This window comes from Dromaius novaehollandiae, chromosome 3 (assembly GCF_036370855.1).
Source record: "Dromaius novaehollandiae isolate bDroNov1 chromosome 3, bDroNov1.hap1, whole genome shotgun sequence".
Classification (NCBI taxonomy): Eukaryota; Metazoa; Chordata; class Aves; order Casuariiformes; family Dromaiidae; genus Dromaius; species Dromaius novaehollandiae.
Genome location: NC_088100.1, coordinates 54,453,752 through 54,471,178, shown reverse-complemented (window position 1 = coordinate 54,471,178; position 17,427 = coordinate 54,453,752). Strand labels below are relative to the sequence as shown.

The window sequence follows — 17,427 nt, the reverse complement described above, 5'->3', positions numbered from 1 at the left end:
CTATGAGCAATATGATTTCACCAAGGACACAAGAAATCCAAGGGAAAAAAAGTTAACAGCATCTAGAATGCCTGCCCAAAATAGCTTCACCCACCCCCAAAAAACACACATACACACATAGGTAATTACTGCTTACTGATTTTTGGGGAGGAGCTTATGCCCAGCAGTCACCCAAAATCATATAAATACTCCAGGGTGACACTTGAAATCATCAGCTTCTGCTCACTCACCTGTGGCAGAAGAGCTCCTCAACAGAGGAGGATTCACTGCTCTCCTACTCTGCACTGGAACTCCACAACAGCCTGGTATGCTATGATTTCATTTCGTTTTATTTGGTTTTGAAGCTAACTTCTCCAGGATACATGTTTTCTGGTTTAGGGGGAAGGGGTTGATATTCACGGGCCAGTGACAGCATCCTTACTGCCACTGGGGCCATTTGAGAGGCTACAGGTAAAATCCTGGCTTCAAGAAAGGCAATGTGAGATTCTTGCCATCGATGCTGAAGGAGACAGGACTTCATGCTTCATTTGCTATAGCATTAGACAGAGGCAATAAGGTATGTATTTCTGTGGAAAACTTATCTTCATTCCAGGAGTTTTGATATAGCCTGAACTTAGTTTTGGGGCCCTAGTATAACTAGCAAAACAGTCAGTTTCTGAAAGTAGTGGTTTTAATTGGCATTTATTTAAAATTATTTCTCTTCCTAAGAAGAAATAATAAGTGGAAGAGTAACAGAGACACTCTTGCCTCCAATGTATCTATAGATGAGCTCTAGCATCCAAAAGCCTTAGTTAGCAACAGTGATTCCCTTTTTCTTAGAGTATTTTTCACAGCTAGGTGAAAGCCAGAGGAATTAATCACAAAATAATATGAAGCTTTTAATAGCTTAAGAAATCTCATTTTTTAATTCACAGAAAACTGAATTGATCAACTTTCCTTTAAAACAAACTTTTTTCCCCCTCTTTTTAACACAGAACGGATTTAGGAACATGCATTTACAAATATCCTTGCTGCTGCTGCTTTGTCTGAACATTGTCCATGGCAGTGACGGATATTTTTCTGAGCGATACCAGACACAATCCAGTGTTAAGGGGCCACAGTTCCTACCATTCAATGTAAAAAGTCAAGGTAAGTTTGCTATTTTTTAGTAATAAACTAACCTAAGCAGTTATCCCTAGTATATCAATATATGAGCAAAAGCTTTCTGTTTATACTATTGGTATTCAACTTTCATTGATAGTTTAGGTTTATTAAAGTAATATCATCACTGCAGAAAGTAGCTGGGAGTGACTCTGGCATCTGCCTCCTGTTGACAAAGATGCACACTTGTCACAGACAATAGACAATAATTGCTAAAGGGATATAAAACAGGAACAAAATCATAGCCACAGATCTAGTCCTAAGTAATGGGAATAATCAAACAGCATTGAGTGCACAGTTATGTATAACATGCTAACAATCTTCAAGTCTCTTGACTCAACCCTGGCATTTTTAATAATAGAGCATCCAGCTACAATATTCAGAAAAAAACTACTCAAAACAGATGGTAGGTGTGAGTTTGAACATATATCTGATACATATGGATAAATGCAGACTTGTTTAAACTCTCAAAAGGCAAAATAGTTTTATATACTTTCATAAAAATATGACAGAAACTTCTATATCTTTCTATACAAATGACTTCAGTTTATACTTTAAGTATCAGACTAATCTCATAGTAATACAACAATTCTATCTCTTCTATGAAAAGTTCTCTTGATTTCAAAAATCATTCTTTTGACAGACTGTATAGACAATATATAATTGTACATGCTACAGGCAGAATGAAGATGTCAGAACGTAGATGTATCCTCGCTGCCTTTACAAGTCATCTGTGAGGTTACTCTTAATTGTATACTGTATAAAAGTGCATGAACTCAGCTTTATTTTTAATATCTAGTGTTCACTCATGCCAAAGCCTTTTTAAAACTTGAAAATCAAAACTTCTAAATCCCTAGGTGCTGGTTGTATTTGATGAATTGTCCCCTTAAAGGATGATCAGCAGTCTCTGCTCAGTTATCTTCACTAAAATTAAGAGTACTGAACCTTCCCTATTAACATCTCCCTCTCTCCCCAAGAATGGCATTCTTTTCTTCTGGACTTCATGACATTATTCAGAATACTTTTCACTTTTACTGTATCTCACTTATATTTAGTTGCAATATGCATACTTTGGCAGGAGTGAGAAAACGGAATGAAGGATCAGAAATAGGATTTGCAAATGAGCTCCTCCTTTCTTATGAGAAAAAAGACGTTTCAGACTATGTCTACATTACAAAATAGAGCAGCATAGTAGAAGCAGACACAGCTGCTGCTCAGGGCATAGCACCCACAACATACGCATTTAGGGGGGTTCACTTCAGATGAGCTCCAGTCCAATCCTATAGACCGAATGCTCCTGAGTGGCACACATGAAACCCAAAGAGCAGTCCTAACGCCACCCTAAAGGGCTCCAGCTCACATGCACCAAGAACACTCTGCAGTGGGGACTGAGGCACAGAAAGGAGAATGACTGAGAAATTTTCTCCAGAAAACACCAAAACACTATTACAACTTCATCCCTTGCCTTCAGCATGGGGACTCACGGCACTCTCAGATTGAGTGAAGCATGTTTAGGTACACACACATAAACAGCTGCTCTGAGGGTTTGACAGCTGGAACCTCCATTGGATTAGAGTTATATTTCTTCCTTTCTGTGTTCACTTTTTGTGGTGTTTTCCCCTGACTTTATTCAGTATCACTTTTATATGTATAAATATATATATATAAAAATATATGAAAGTAAGTGAAATACACTGTTTACTTAGATCTCCTCTACAAATTTTCCCTCTAAAGAAAACATCTGGAAAGGGGAAAAACAGCAGCAAATTGAAAAAAAGGATGAGGAAGGTAGACAGGAAATGGGATGAAAGGAAAGGAGAAATGAGTTCTCCTGAACTAAGTTTTCACTTTAAATACTTAAGTAACAGAGAATCTAATGTGTCCGTAACTTCATATTTAGAAAGATTACATCAACCTGTGAAAAATGTAAGATGTTGTCCATTTAAGGAAAGGAACAAAGACTATATACTAGGCTGCCAAAGGAATAGCCTACAATTTTACAGAATATGGAGTCCAATCCTTCATAATTTGCTTATTAAATCCTCATTTTGGGAACAAGCCTCAAAATGGAGGACTGGAACCCATTACTAGTCTTCATGCTGGAAAACAAGCATTCTATAGAGGATTTTTAGAAGAGGTTTAAGAGAGAAAAGTGTGTTAGAGATCATTGTTTCTAACCTGAGATGCTCACAGAAGAATACATAGGAGACCACAGAACCAAATTCATCACTTATAATTTTATAGTTTTCTAGCGAGTTTTTACATATGCAAGTAGCTCCAGTAGCATATTGCAAACTTTCCATCATTGGTCACTTTTCATATCTGTTCACAAAACCTTATTTCTAGACACTTAGTTATTAGCAAATTCTCTTCATGTTTTACATAGCTTTGTCAGAAAGCTGTCTGGAACTAAATTTCAATTTAGGCCAAAACTGGTGACCTACAGCAACATGTGCAGATCGATCACACAATAGCATCTGACAGAAAACCTAGGACAAAAAGTCCTACGTTCATTTCTGCAGGAGGCAGGTATGCATTCTAGCGGATCTGCCACAACATCGGCGCAAAGCTGCCTTTAAAGCTCTCTGAGAGATGTTCCTCTGCTGGGCACAAGCAACTTCAGTGTCCAAAATTAGCCTAAAAGCAGGTCCAGTGTATGTGTGAGGACTGCTGTGCAACAAATGTAGTTACAGAGAAACTAATCTCTACTATGTGCACAACATGACTTCATATGAATGACAAATTTACCACTTTATGAAACACAGCAAGCTGAAGTGAAGGATTAATTTACAGAACTCGAAATGTCTTCAATTTAATTGCTCTTCCCTCTTCTGTGCTAGTGTTTACCACTCAAAAGAATGTAGTATGAATGCAGAACTATTGTTCAGCATTTTTAATTTACATTCTTTAATTTTACATATATATATATAGTCCATAAAAATGGACTAACTCCAAAGGTAGGATTCTTCACTGCTTGATAAAATGCAAGCTCTGTTAAAGAGATTCTTGTATAGGCACCCACCAGACCAATAAAGCCAAATTCTGTTTTTCCTTAATTTTAATTTAGTAGGCAACTACCAATGTTGGGTGCAATTCCAGAAAGTGCTTCTGCTGGCAATTAAAATCTATTAAATAGAAATTTATTTAATTTGATGAAATTGTTTAACAGTATTAAAAATATCATTCTTAATAGCTCTCCAGGCAGAGTATACTTTCTTTTTCTAGGTGTACTTAGGGTTATCAATTCTTAAATATACTAAGACATTATTCACAATCTATTAGTTCACTGCACTGAAGACTTTGTGAACGTCCTAGCTGAAAATAATCACAGATTTAAGTCTAACTGTTCAGCAATTCTTAAACAAAATAATAAGGCTCTATTGCAGGTTATGCTAAAGTCTTCACACTTAACATTTAAATATGGTTTGACTGCACTCAAAGTACATAAACCAATTCTGTATCAAGATGCGTGCCAAGAAATATAGAAGAGTAGCCAACCACTACTTCAATTTTCCTGGTAAAAATCCTACTTCATTAATGTGCTCAGCTGTCCTTCACTAAGAGGACTTACTATTGTCTCTAGACAGCACAACTATTAAGACATTTTAATCTCTATGATAATATGAATATGGACAGACATTTTAGTATCTCATGCAAAAGGCAAAATCCATCACAGTATATGCAAATTTCCATCCGTCCTAGGTTCATAAAATGAGGAAAAAAGCAGTAAGGAGAAGCACTCTCATGTAATTTGTTTCCCCTCTCTCCCCCCCAAAAAAAGATAAAAGGGAGAATCAGGTTGTGTAACAGCTGCATGTTAGTCAAGCATAGCTGAATAAAATGAATGTTGCCTCACTGCAGAAATTAAATTCACTCTAGCTCCTAAAGGGCAAAATGCATTTCCCCCGGTAGGCCTGGACATAGTTCTTTGAGGTATAGTTATAACAGAGCAGACCTGGCTGGGGTCATTGTTGTCATCTGCCAAAGTACCCACATAAATGCTTGGTTTTTGATTCCACTAAAATGAAAACTGGAATGCATGCAGTTGATGTAAAAACCCATATTTTTTTCCCCTAATACTTTACAATTGGGACAGCATTAGCTCAGGAACCCATTTAGGTATTTGTACAGAGGCTTTAATCTGACCTGCCCCTGTTCTCATAACTCTTCTGTTATGTGAAAAGGTAGTTTCTGAAGTCACTAGACTCTTGTTTCAGTATTAGAACCTATGGAATAAATCCTGTTGGGCACGCTCCAGTCCAGTAAGCTGTTTTCACTGATAGCGTCTCTGTCATCTGTGGTGAAAAGACACTGGAAAAAGCTGAAAGAACATTTACGTGCTACTTCCACTGCAGTATATGTGTTAATTCTGCTGGTCTTCAGCCTTTCCCAACTTCACATGGTGTTCTTAAAATTTGCCTTCTCTGGTACCATCTATATTACAAGAAAACAAACTTGCAATTACGCTCTACTGAATCCCAGAGTTCAGCAGTAAGAAATTTAAGAATATCAGCTAGATAGCAAAGACTGCATGAGACTCATCACTTAGTTACAGATTTCACAATCTCTGTTGCAGGAGAGAAAGAAGAATATTTGCATTTTCACTTTGTCAGTGAAGGACAGGCATTATTTTCTTCCTACCTTCAGGATGTTATGATCTATCTTCCTTTTCATTGGCTTAACAGATGATGAGATAGCACGGTGTGCAAACTGAGGTGATATGCTTGTATGCTGCTTTTATGCATCAGCAAAAAGGAGAATGTACTGTCTACGGTTGGTAAATAAGAAAAATTTTCCTGGCAGTATAGGAAGAAAGCAACCTTGCAGAAATCAAATCAAAATCAAATACACATATGCACAGCTCTTCTATATATTTTTTTTGAAAATTTCATAGGTACAAGAATAGTTTTCTTATGATTTCATCTCATTTTTGGTTTATCAAGACTAGCCAAAAATTGGAAAAAGCAATTTATTATCTAAGAGACAATAGTCTTTGCACACGCTTTTATTCATACTCTGCTGTCTTTGCAAGAGAACCAAATGCAAACTTTTGCTGATCAGTTAACAGTCTTTTCTAAGCATGCATCAAGCAGACTATATTGACATTATAAAATCAAAATCCAGGTGCTTCCTATATCCCTCAGTCTCTTTTTATTTTTATGTGCCTTCTTAAATTGATATTTACCATAACAATGGTATTTCATTCTATAATGCTACCAGTTGCTGCATTTTTGCTTCATTTTACTGAAGTATTCTCCCAATATTCATTTTAATCTGCTCTTTTATATCTTACAAATCAATATCCTAATGCCAACAGGAAGCTGCAAATTTCCCCAAAGTACTCAGAAAGATGAGCGATGACCTCAGGTTTTTTTTTTTTTTTAAACTCCTCTATTTGTGACATCTAGTTAAGTAGCTCCACCTGCTGTTTTGATAACTAAGAAAACTAAGCATCACTCCTCTTCCCCCTGCTCAAGACCCCCCTGAAACCTGCTGGAATTCTAACTGTAATAAGGTGAATTGTCAGTTAAGATCTTGCCACTGTGAGGAGAGAAATTATTACTACAAATTGCATACTTTAAGATACTATTTGGAAATATCGTATGTTTACCAAAAAAAAAAAAAAAAAAAAAAAAGAGAGAGAGAGAGAGAGACATGACCTATTTCTGGAGAAGAGAAAAGAGGCCAAAAATCTCACTAGTAAAATGTGGCACCAAGGAATCTTAGCAGAGAAGCCACATCTGTACAGGAAGTTTTTTGGGTTTTTTTGTTCAGTAACAGGATCCAAATCTGATCATCATCACAGCTACTGAATTCAAGATTTTATTTTTTTCTTTTTGCCAATATAGCATGACTACACACTTAAAAAATAAACAAACAAGCAAGCAAACAAAAGATTTTGCAAAGATTTAGCATAGCAATAATGGTATGCCCAGCTAAGAAGACTGTCTGTTATTTGGGCAAACCATGAACCTACAGCATGCTCCACACCACACCAGCTTCATTTATGAAACAAACCATTGCTATAGACTGTAAAGAAGGTGAAGAAACAGTATTTAACCTCAAAAATATTAATGATTTTAGGAAAAAAATAGCAAAGTGCTGCTCTTGCTATATAGAAAAGTATTCTGTGAAAAAGAGAGTTAGCGAAGAAGCTTGCAAAAGGCAAAACCAGCAATTGGAAAAATTCTCCATTATTGTGGTTGCAACATACTCCATCTGCATGTCCTCTGCACATCAGGCAGCAAGACTCAGCTAACAGGAAATACTCCCCATTTCACCTCATCACTGATAAAATCCCTTATCTATTTTCTTTCTTCTTTAAGAGTTTGCATCTATTTCTATCCTCCAATCCCTGTGATGCCCCTAAATGTATTCAATTCAAAAAAAATTCTAGATTTCCCATCACTCATCACTCCTATGGCACAACCTTAGCACATTTGCTTCTGTTACTTAATCATGTCAGAGGTCTCAGTTACTTTTTTTATTCTAAACTTGAGATCAGGTGCTTAGTGAGTGACTGCATTATTAGAAACTTGACTTCAGTGAGGTTCAAGTTAACCCTTCATATGTTTACCACCATGCTACAGGTCTGCAAGTCTTGTATAGCTGTCCTGACTCATCTGTTTTCTTCTCTCTCATAGGTGTGCAGATAAGGGGAGAACAAGGACCCCCTGGTCCTCCAGGCCCTATTGGACCAAGAGGACACCCAGGTCCTGCAGGAAAACCTGGATTTGGAAGTCCAGGTCCCCAGGGTCCCCCGGGTCCCCCAGGACCTCCTGGATTCTCTGCTGTTGGAAAGCCTGGCATGCCAGGTTTACCAGGAAAGCCAGGAGACCGAGGATTAAATGGCGAGAAAGGAGATGCTGGACCAGTTGGACTCCCAGGAGCAAGAGGGCCACAAGGACTCCCTGGCATTCCCGGCCCTGCAGGACTGTCTGTTCCTGGCAAGCCTGGACCACAAGGCCCTCCAGGAGCTCAAGGGCCAAGGGGTCTCCCTGGTGAGAAGGGAGAGCCAGGTATTCCTGGTATAAATGGACAAAAGGGAGAAAACGGATTTGGAGTTCCAGGCCGCCCAGGTAGCAGGGGGCTTCCAGGCCCACAGGGACCCCGAGGCCTCCCTGGTCCTGCTGGGATAGGGAAGCCTGGTGAGAATGGTCTTCCAGGTCAGCCAGGCATGAAAGGCGACAGAGGTTTACCAGGTGCACCCGGAGCAGCTGGTATCCCAGGTCCCCAGGGTTCCCCAGGAGAACCCGGAGAACCAGGTGTTGGCAAGCCTGGACCAATTGGACCACCAGGAGCAGCAGGTATCCCTGGAGCCAAAGGACACCCTGGACCAGCAGGCTTGCCTGGATCCCCAGGTCTGCCAGGATTTGGAAAGCCAGGATTGCCAGGGATGAAAGGACACAGAGGGCCTGAAGGTCTTCCTGGCCTTCCAGGACCAAAAGGAGACCAAGGCCCAGCTGGTGCGTCAGGTGAACCAGGGCCTGCTGGACCACCAGGGAACATGGGCCCTCAAGGACTCAAAGGCTCACCTGGTGAAAATGGCCTACCTGGACCCAAAGGCGATATGGGCCCCACAGGCCCTGCAGGATTCCCTGGAGCAAAAGGTGAAAGAGGCCTGCCAGGATTAGACGGAAAACCAGGATATCCAGGTGAACAGGGTCTTGCTGGTCCTAAGGGACACCCAGGTTTTCCAGGACCAAAAGGTGACACCGGCCATGCTGGGCTACCTGGCTTGCCTGGTCCAATGGGCCCACAAGGAATTAAGGGTGTGCCAGGGATCAATGGTGAACCAGGCCCCAGAGGACCTTCAGGAATACCTGGGATCAGAGGCCCCATTGGGCCTCCTGGCATGCCAGGAGCCCCTGGTGCGAAAGGTGAGCCAGGAGCTCCAGGACTGCCAGGTCCAGCAGGTATTTCCACAAAAGGCTTAAGCGGACCCATGGGACCACCTGGACCCCCTGGCCCTAAGGGTAACAATGGAGAGCCTGGCTTGCCAGGCCCCCCAGGTCCTCCTGGTCCACCTGGCCAAGCTGTAATCCCACAGATGCCAGAAAGCTTTGTTAAAGCAGGCGAGTCTCGAGATCTATCAGGAATGTCTTTTATGAAAGCAGGAGTAAACCAAGCCCTTACAGGGGTGCCAGTATCTGCTTTCAGTGTCATCCTCTCAAAAGCCTACCCAGGGGCAACAGTCCCTATCAAATTTGATAAGATCTTGTACAATAGGCAGCAACACTATGACCCCAGAACAGGAATCTTCACCTGCAGGATCCCTGGACTTTATTACTTCTCCTACCATGTACATGCAAAAGGAACAAATGTTTGGGTTGCACTCTACAAAAATGGTTCCCCACTCATGTATACTTATGATGAGTATAAGAAAGGATACCTTGACCAGGCTTCTGGCAGTGCTGTCATTGATCTCATGGAGAATGATCAAGTATGGCTCCAGCTGCCCAATTCAGAATCTAATGGTCTCTATTCTTCTGACTATGTTCATTCCTCTTTCTCAGGTTTCTTATTCGCTCATATCTAACAACGTCCCACTTACGCAGCCCTGACACTCCCTCCTTCAGACCATTTTAATTGGGTCCTGACTTGATATGTTATTAGCAGGTCATGCAACTACAATTTCACAACAGAAAAGAAAGAAAGAGTGAGAAGGTGGAAGAAATTCGTTCAAACCTAATAAAATAATATTGTATGTTTTTAGAAGATTGTCATAGAAATTCACTCCTGAACACTTTGTTTCAAATGATAATCAATTGTCCCACTGAATGCAACATTAAAAGTTTATGAATTAATAAGATGCACCTGTCTTTATGTTTTTTTAAAAGAGGAAAACAAGTGTTTCTAACTATTATTTCTCAGAATATGCAAAGCAGCCATTCCATGACTCAAGATCATACTTCACTATACCTGAGTTAATGGAAGGTATTATTCAAAGTAAGTAGTTTCAGATATAGTGCACTCATCACAACAGTCACAGAACATACTTCAGGAACATTAGTCTACTGTCAGCTTCATCTTTAAGCTACAAACAGAAGTCAAGAAAACACAACTCTAATATAGCATATATCACATCACAGTTTTAATTTTGTTCAGCTTTTCTTACTAAATAAAATCGACCTTAGTAAATTTAGAAAATACTGCCTATTGCTGAAGAGCTAGGAATTTTACTGTAGGAAAAAGTAATCAGATTTGAAGCCCAGAAATCCACTCAACTACTTTTTTTTAAGGCACACTTTGTAATCTCTAGCAACACTCTAGTTTAGTATTTTAAGTTCCAGTTAATATTCTGTAAAAATACAATATTTGGAGTACAGTAAAACACACCTATCACTAAATCCAGCAGAGCATATCTTCACAAATATTCAGACACTCATATTCATGGATACATTCGAAACAGCTTTACTACCCCCAAATTAACAGTCTTTACATTTTTTTTTCCCCTGAACAGTTCATTCCTTCTAAAAACAACTGTCCTAATTATGCAGGAAAAACTGGGAATTAGCAATTACAATAAACAGTAATTAGCCAGATTAGTCAGAGGACATAATCACATTCACTCAAATATTAGATATTATATTAATCTGCATGACACTATGTAATGTTAATGGCATAAAGTGAGCTAGCTCACTAAAATTAGTGCTTATAAATTGTCTAACTGTAGCAGTTTGATCACACATTTCTTCACTTGGCAGTTACCATTCATGCTCAGCATTAGAAGTATCATACATCAAAAGCTTATAAAGTCTGAAACTATTATATTTAGCTAATTTTTTTAATAGAAGATTTTAATCATTTGAACTAAAAGCACATAAGCCTATGTTTAAAAGTTCTGTGACATCACCATTTCTTCACAAAAGCAAAACCTGAGGCTTATTATATTGTGCACATTTGAAACTTGAAATTTCCTAAGCACTTAATTAAATGTTGGTATTAATAAAAACAATCAGGGAACCTTTAAGTCGATCCATCATTAGTGAGACTATATAGTTTCAGAAACTGTGATGAACTACTAAGAAAGCAACTTCGCAGAATTGTTTTTGCTCCCTTTACTAAGGACCGCTGGGTAAGGAAATCTGCAGCTTTGGCAATACTTTGGTAAAGTAATAAATACTGAAGGGGAGAGTAACATCAGATCTGCTTATTTAGCAGCCAAAGAGACCTAGGCAAGTGAAACTGGTAACACTGTTATGAATATTATATACAAATGCTTGTACAGAAATAATACAGTGACAGTACCACAAGTTACAAGTAGCAATTCTGTGATCCTTCCTTCCTTCAAGCCAAAATACAGCTCAAGGCACTTCAGTCTGAAATGTCAGTCTTCACCTTTCCACTCTCTTACTATAACAAAAACTTAATTACAGGTCTGCTAAGAATTCTCTCTTTTTTATACTAAAAATGTTTTCCTATGCAGTCACTTGCATAAGTTCATTAATTCATGTTTCCAGTATTTAAACATAGCATGTGCTGCTGCCAATACATTTGACCGATTTGGTACTTTTGTTTCAGAAACGACGAGAGACTGGGTACTGGAGATGGAAAAAACTGCTCAGTAGTTGTGAAGTTTTGCTTAATTGCTTTATATATGAAATGCAGGCTAAAGCACACGTTTAAATTGCCTGAGATGCTTGGTGCCCAGCAGTACATTACTGTCCTGTGATTCTAATTAACCTAATTAGTCTTCCCACTGTATTCTTGAAAGCAAAGTTCACTAATACTTACCTTGCATCCACTTTAAATGAAAGTAGGTTTTGTCCTTTTATGTCTTTGCTCCTCCAGTGAGCATATAGGACCTCAGAGAAGCCTCCAACTTAGTACCTGAGGCCTGTCTTTTTGATGACTTTTCCTAAGTATCCAGACATTAAGAAAGCAACCCAAAAGAGTGAAGACTGAGACACTGCACAGCAAATTTTGATACAAACACAGCTTACACCTTGATTTTAGCTTTGGATTATGAGGAAATATAAACTATATTATATTATATTTATCAGAAGATAAAAGAAAAGCTTCAAAGCAGAAGTCAATCCTGAAGTTGAAGGGAGAAGGGAAGACTACTGGTAGATGCCATCAGGCAACAATATGGATGACAGTCCTATGGCCCAGACAGAACGGTCAAAAATCACAGCGTCCCTCAACTCCTCTCCCTGGGAGACTGAGGATTTCTGAAGCACTTTATTTGTGTTTGTCTTATAGGTCTGCTTTCGTTTTTGTTTTTTAATATCTTATCCACAAAAAGATTAGCAACCTATCTAAACATTAAGCTCTTTCAAAAACCTCACAGTTTTCAGGATCATGGCATTAAAGGAAAAAAATATCCTATATGAGATTAAAATAAAAGCATGAGTGCCTGTAAGAGTACAAAAACTCATGCCTAAAGGCCTCAAAAAGATTTCTGAATTTCAGTAGTTCTCAAATGGTTACTGAATGCATGAGGTACCCAAATGATCCCTTCTGTTTGTAGCTGAAAAGTCCTGAAGAAAAGTGTAACAAATTCGTTTGCTTGTATCTTTCTTGCAATTTTCAGGATTAAAACAAATAATGGTCTCTCTTCTCCAACCTCTACCAACATTAGAAATTCCTAATGTTTTACAGCTTTTTTAAAGAATTCTTTCCTTTCGGCCAGAAAAGCTCCTCCACTTTTTGTTTGTTGTATTTAAAGCTGCATATAGATATCACAGACATCTAGATAAATTATCTTCTGTCAAGACAACAGGGTAAAACCATAAACTTGTGATTACAAAGTGTGTGTGCGTGTGTGTGTCTGTGCGCACGTGCGTGCGCGACAGAGAGACGGAGAGAGGGAGAGAGGGAGTGCCTGAGGATGGAGTATTTTAGAAAGATCTGAAGTTTTCCCCCCCAAAATCACATTTCACATGCAGAAATACGGCATTTCAGAATACTGATCAATTACATCAAAAATAGACAGACAAAACGCAAACTATTCAAAAAAAAGGTTTTACCTCTAGCACTTTCTTTTTTTCTTTTTTTTTTTTTTAAGATACTCAATGACAAATTTCTCAGATGCACCCTTGAAACCTGACAGAATATCCCATCAAGCCTTCTTATGGGCAATTTATGAAGACTCTTTATTTCCAGCATAAAATATAAGCATATGAGGCAACTGAAAATACTATAAATGTATAATTAAACTATATAGCCACAGTTGCTGTAGTTACCAGAAGTGTCAGGGAAATGATAGGGAAAGACAATCATGTAAGTGAGAGAAAAACCAGTTTTTAAGAGACATTCTATAAAATTCTGACCTAAGAAGTTTTAAAATAGGAATCTTCTTTCTGCAAAAACTATAGATTTTTCTGTCAAAATTACCAAATCTGAAATATTTTGATGTGGAAATGCTTCTAGAGTACTTCAAGCCCTCATTACTCCTCTTAAGATCAGATTTCATTTCCATAATGTATTGTGGGCAGAGGCATAATTATACAGTGTAAATCATATTGCCACCTGGCATTTCCTTCAAAATTGCTCTTTACTAATTTATACACTGAGAAGTAGAAAATACGCCAAACGAAACACACATGAAGCAATATTAATCACCTTAAAGCAGCAAAATATCCCAGTCTTAAGTGAAACTTAAGTTTTACAAAAAGGATTCTCACAAAATTGCTATCTGCGATTGATATCAAAGTTGAGTGTCTACTGTTGCAGGTATTCTTAGGTAAGAAATGACCATTCTGAAAATGAGAATGTCTACATTCGCTACTACTTTGTCACTGTGCTTTAACTATTTTGGTACCATGCTTTTCTAAAGGCATTTTTAATAGATTCCCCCCAATTTTGGGGGGGGTCCTCCTTCGCAAAGGAGGATTTGAATAAGAGGACTATTCAGGATCTCATGTTCTTTGTATCTTATGTTCTTTCTGCAAGCCTCAGTTCTTCATTTCTTTATAAGTAGAAGAGGGGGTTAATATCCTGCATTAAGCTGAGAGTCAGGATGATCATGGCTATCTGAGAAAGCCATCCAAAAAAAATATACAAGGGCAATTATCTAAGGCAATTACCATGGCTAAGACAATGAAAAGCAAAATCCACCAGACACCTGACTAATGATCAAAGAAATCATGTGAAAAAGAGAAGGGACACAGAGAAACAAGGGCATACTGACAACAAACCAGAGACAGTGTGACTTGCAAACACTTTATGGATTTCAAAAAATAAAACTGCCAGTCGTTCTGCTCCATCACTGACAATGGCACTACTAAGACAGCAGAACTTTACGTCTCCTCAACTGACCACTTAATAAATTTGCTTTACAAAATTTACCTTGACTACCTGTAAATGAGCACTGTTTTTCTCTAAATGGTTAAACCCTCTGCAAAGCATTGAGGGCATGGAGTTAAGTCAAGAGGCTGTGGTTTGCAGGCCCAGGCTCTGGGCTGAGAAAGACTGTGGGACTTTCTGGTATGCAGAAATTGGGCTAGAGCCAGCTTGAGGAGTTTCCTCAGGAAGTTATGTTAAGCTTGCAGCTGAGGGGAAAAAAAAACCACACATACACACATACAAACACTACAACAACTCTCCTTGGCATAAACCTGTGGCAGAAGACGACTATCATTATTTCCTTTCCACAGAGGAGAAACCGAAGCAAAAAGAGATAGTCCACAAGAATATCACAGGTGCATGGTACAGGAGAAAATAATCTCCAGTTCTTCTAAACCCATTCAGTGCAAGTAAAAGAAGGCAACTATGAGGCCTTTCAAAATGATTCAAGACAGACCTTAGCATTTTATACATAAAAACTTTTAAGTACTGTGTACAATCTGCATTGTTTTACAACTTCTGATTTTACAAAACTTATCCAAAATAGCTCATGCCTATTAGGTACTATGTTATCCTAAATTTTTTTACTGTTGTGCATGTGCCTTATGTTTTTTGTAAAAGAGAGGTCTATTAAAGTTCAGGTGCAGGTGTATTAAAGTACCAATTCTGACATAATTAGAAAGGATTAAGTAATATCACACATCCATTTGTATGCAGGTTCCATACTTACATACACAAATACGTACAACAGGTAGGTATATATATACACCTATATACACACACACATACACAAACACACAAGTATTTATGTTTTTTCAGACCAGACTTCAACTTATTTTTCATTCATTTCCAAAGAATACTTTTTAAAATTATTCTTTTTACTGAACTCTGGATAATCTACATCTTTTAAAACGAACACCTGTCATGATCTGAAAAAGAATTAATGTGAACTCTAAAGAAATACAGTTACAGTTGATTATAATTGATTTCTTTAATATCAGCCAAAAACATAAGATGCTTTTTATCTCTTTATATCCCTAAGGATTTCTTTAGTATGAATGAGTTGAGTTCATGGAGGAATTCTTAACTACCATACATACTCTAACCTTCAATGGGGACATAATAACAACAACAAACAAAAACACTTGAGAAGTATATAGCTCTCTTTGGTAATATGCATTCTGACATCAGCTTCTAGTCTTGTTTGGAGACCCTTTGAGACAATTTTGTCAGGTACATTTGAAAAAATTCAATAAATCTGATTGCATATTTCAACATAAACTACATCTCTGGTGAAGAGAAGACAAGTCTTAAGAAGATCTAAATTATACCTGTGTCTAATGAGTGTTGTATCAACAAAGGTAATTCTATCAGAAAACACTGTCAGCAAAAATGATACAGAATTCTGAGCCAAGCTGCATATAATCTTTTTACAAAAAAATCATAGCTAAAATAATTTCATTTAATTGTGTGCACATGCGAAATCATTAACTTTCATTCTCAACTTCCTTATATTATTTTATATACTTAATGAAAACTCAGAAGTTTAGTCTGTGAAAGGAGAAAAACCATTTGTAGCTGAAGGGATCCAAGTTGTTTTCCAGTTCTAATATATATTACATTTTCAGTGGAGGAAGGCTCTTCTCTTTAAAAAAAAAATCCTTACGATTTCTGGTAAATTTAACAGAATTTCAAAATAGCTCAAAAAATAGGAAAATAACAATCTTCTCACCATTGTCTCAACTGAGTATATAAGGAGTTCTGATCAAAACTAGAGCGCTAAAGGAAATTTATCAAATAGTAGTTACTTAAGGTTTTTCAATGCATTTTATTTGTGAATACAAGAACACAAGGAACAAGAGTTAAAATACAGCTCAAGGACGTCCACACTATAGTACCAATCATGGGAGGAAATTATTTCTCCCTTTGAATTCAGTGGAACAGCATATCATGAGTGTTTTTAGGGATATCAAGACAATTCCAGCTAAATTAGATATAAATACTAACAGTAAAGATTTTCTATTTCAGCATAAACATGTTTACTATACAACTATTTATAAGCTTGAAAAGTAAACACTGTGTTGAGTAAAATACAGGATACTTACAGATGTACTCTGCTCTGCTCTGGCAAGCATATGCAATATTTTCAGTTATTATAAAAAGTTTTCAGTAAACCTACTTACCTTTAAAAGCTGATATTTTATAATTATGCTGGATCGCAGCCACCATGTCCTTCCAAAAGTCGTATTTTTTCTGCCTATCATGCTGTAAGAGTCAATGGAACCTAGTCATTACATCAAGTATCAGTTATTTTGAGCTTACATATTGAGACAATGATGGGACTGCCATGAATAAATGAGAGGATTTTGTAAAGAAGTAAAATAGTCTCAGGCATTGGGATTCAGGAGCTCAAGACTCAGCACCTAGCTTGACTGTGAACTTTGGGTAAGCACAGACAAGTTACCTTCCTTCTTCAGGAGAATATGGTGTGGGGAGGGGGAGGGAGGGTAAAGGAGAAAGGATTAATATTTGCGAGGAACTCTAAAACACTACAGCAAAACGGAGAATTAAGTGGAACAGCAACTTATTGAATGGGCCATCCCACTGATACTTGGGAAAAAGAAGTTCCTAGGGCTGCATGTTCTCAACTCAATTAGCAGGTTGACATTATCCAATGTCTGGCACTCATATCACCTTCCATCCTTCGAACCGGCACAAACATTCACTAGAATTTAGTGGTCACGTCCCTCTGCCAGTAATTCCACCCCAAACACGATATAAAATATTTAGCCAGAAGCCAGGCTGAGCAGCACTGTGTTGCTTTGTACTTTGAAGACTGCCAAACCCTAGCTCTGGCAGAAGGACAGGGGAAAGCAATCTGTGCTTTACAAACAGTCTCCTGCCATTCCTAGAAAGCCGTCCTAGGAACAGAGAGCAGAAATGCTCCACCTCACCTCAACTGCCCTTTCAGGATCTCATGAAGGGAGAGAAAAA

The 17,427-nt window shown here is 38.1% G+C and overlaps 2 protein-coding genes across 3 annotated transcripts in view; one reads left to right on the top strand and one right to left on the bottom strand.

Annotated features, from left to right (window-relative positions):
• The window catches only part of NT5DC1 (5'-nucleotidase domain containing 1), a 164,041-nt gene that overhangs the window by 136,338 nt on the left and 10,276 nt on the right, over positions 1-17,427 (bottom strand). For both annotated transcript variants that reach the window (XM_064508902.1, XM_026123533.2), the window contains exon 6: positions 16,617-16,698. In XM_064508902.1, the coding sequence (XP_064364972.1) occupies positions 16,617-16,698 (82 nt within the window). The remainder of the gene's footprint in view (positions 1-16,616; positions 16,699-17,427) is intronic.
• On the top strand, positions 857-9,939 carry COL10A1 (collagen type X alpha 1 chain). The gene is made up of 2 exons (XM_026123530.2): positions 857-1,128; positions 7,785-9,939. Exons 1-2 carry the CDS (start codon positions 990-992, stop codon positions 9,677-9,679), a joined length of 2,034 nt encoding a protein of 677 aa, XP_025979315.1. The 5' UTR covers positions 857-989; the 3' UTR covers positions 9,680-9,939.

What these genes read in the sequence shown, in the direction of transcription:
- COL10A1 (XM_026123530.2), top strand. Translation starts at nt 990, where the DNA reads ATGCATTTACAAATATCCTTGCTGCTGCTGCTTTGTCTGAACATTGTC. An exon ending in ATTCAATGTAAAAAGTCAAG is followed by an intron (nt 1,129 to 7,784) that starts GTAAGTTTGCTA and finishes TCTCTCTCATAG; the next exon opens with GTGTGCAGATAAGGGGAGAA.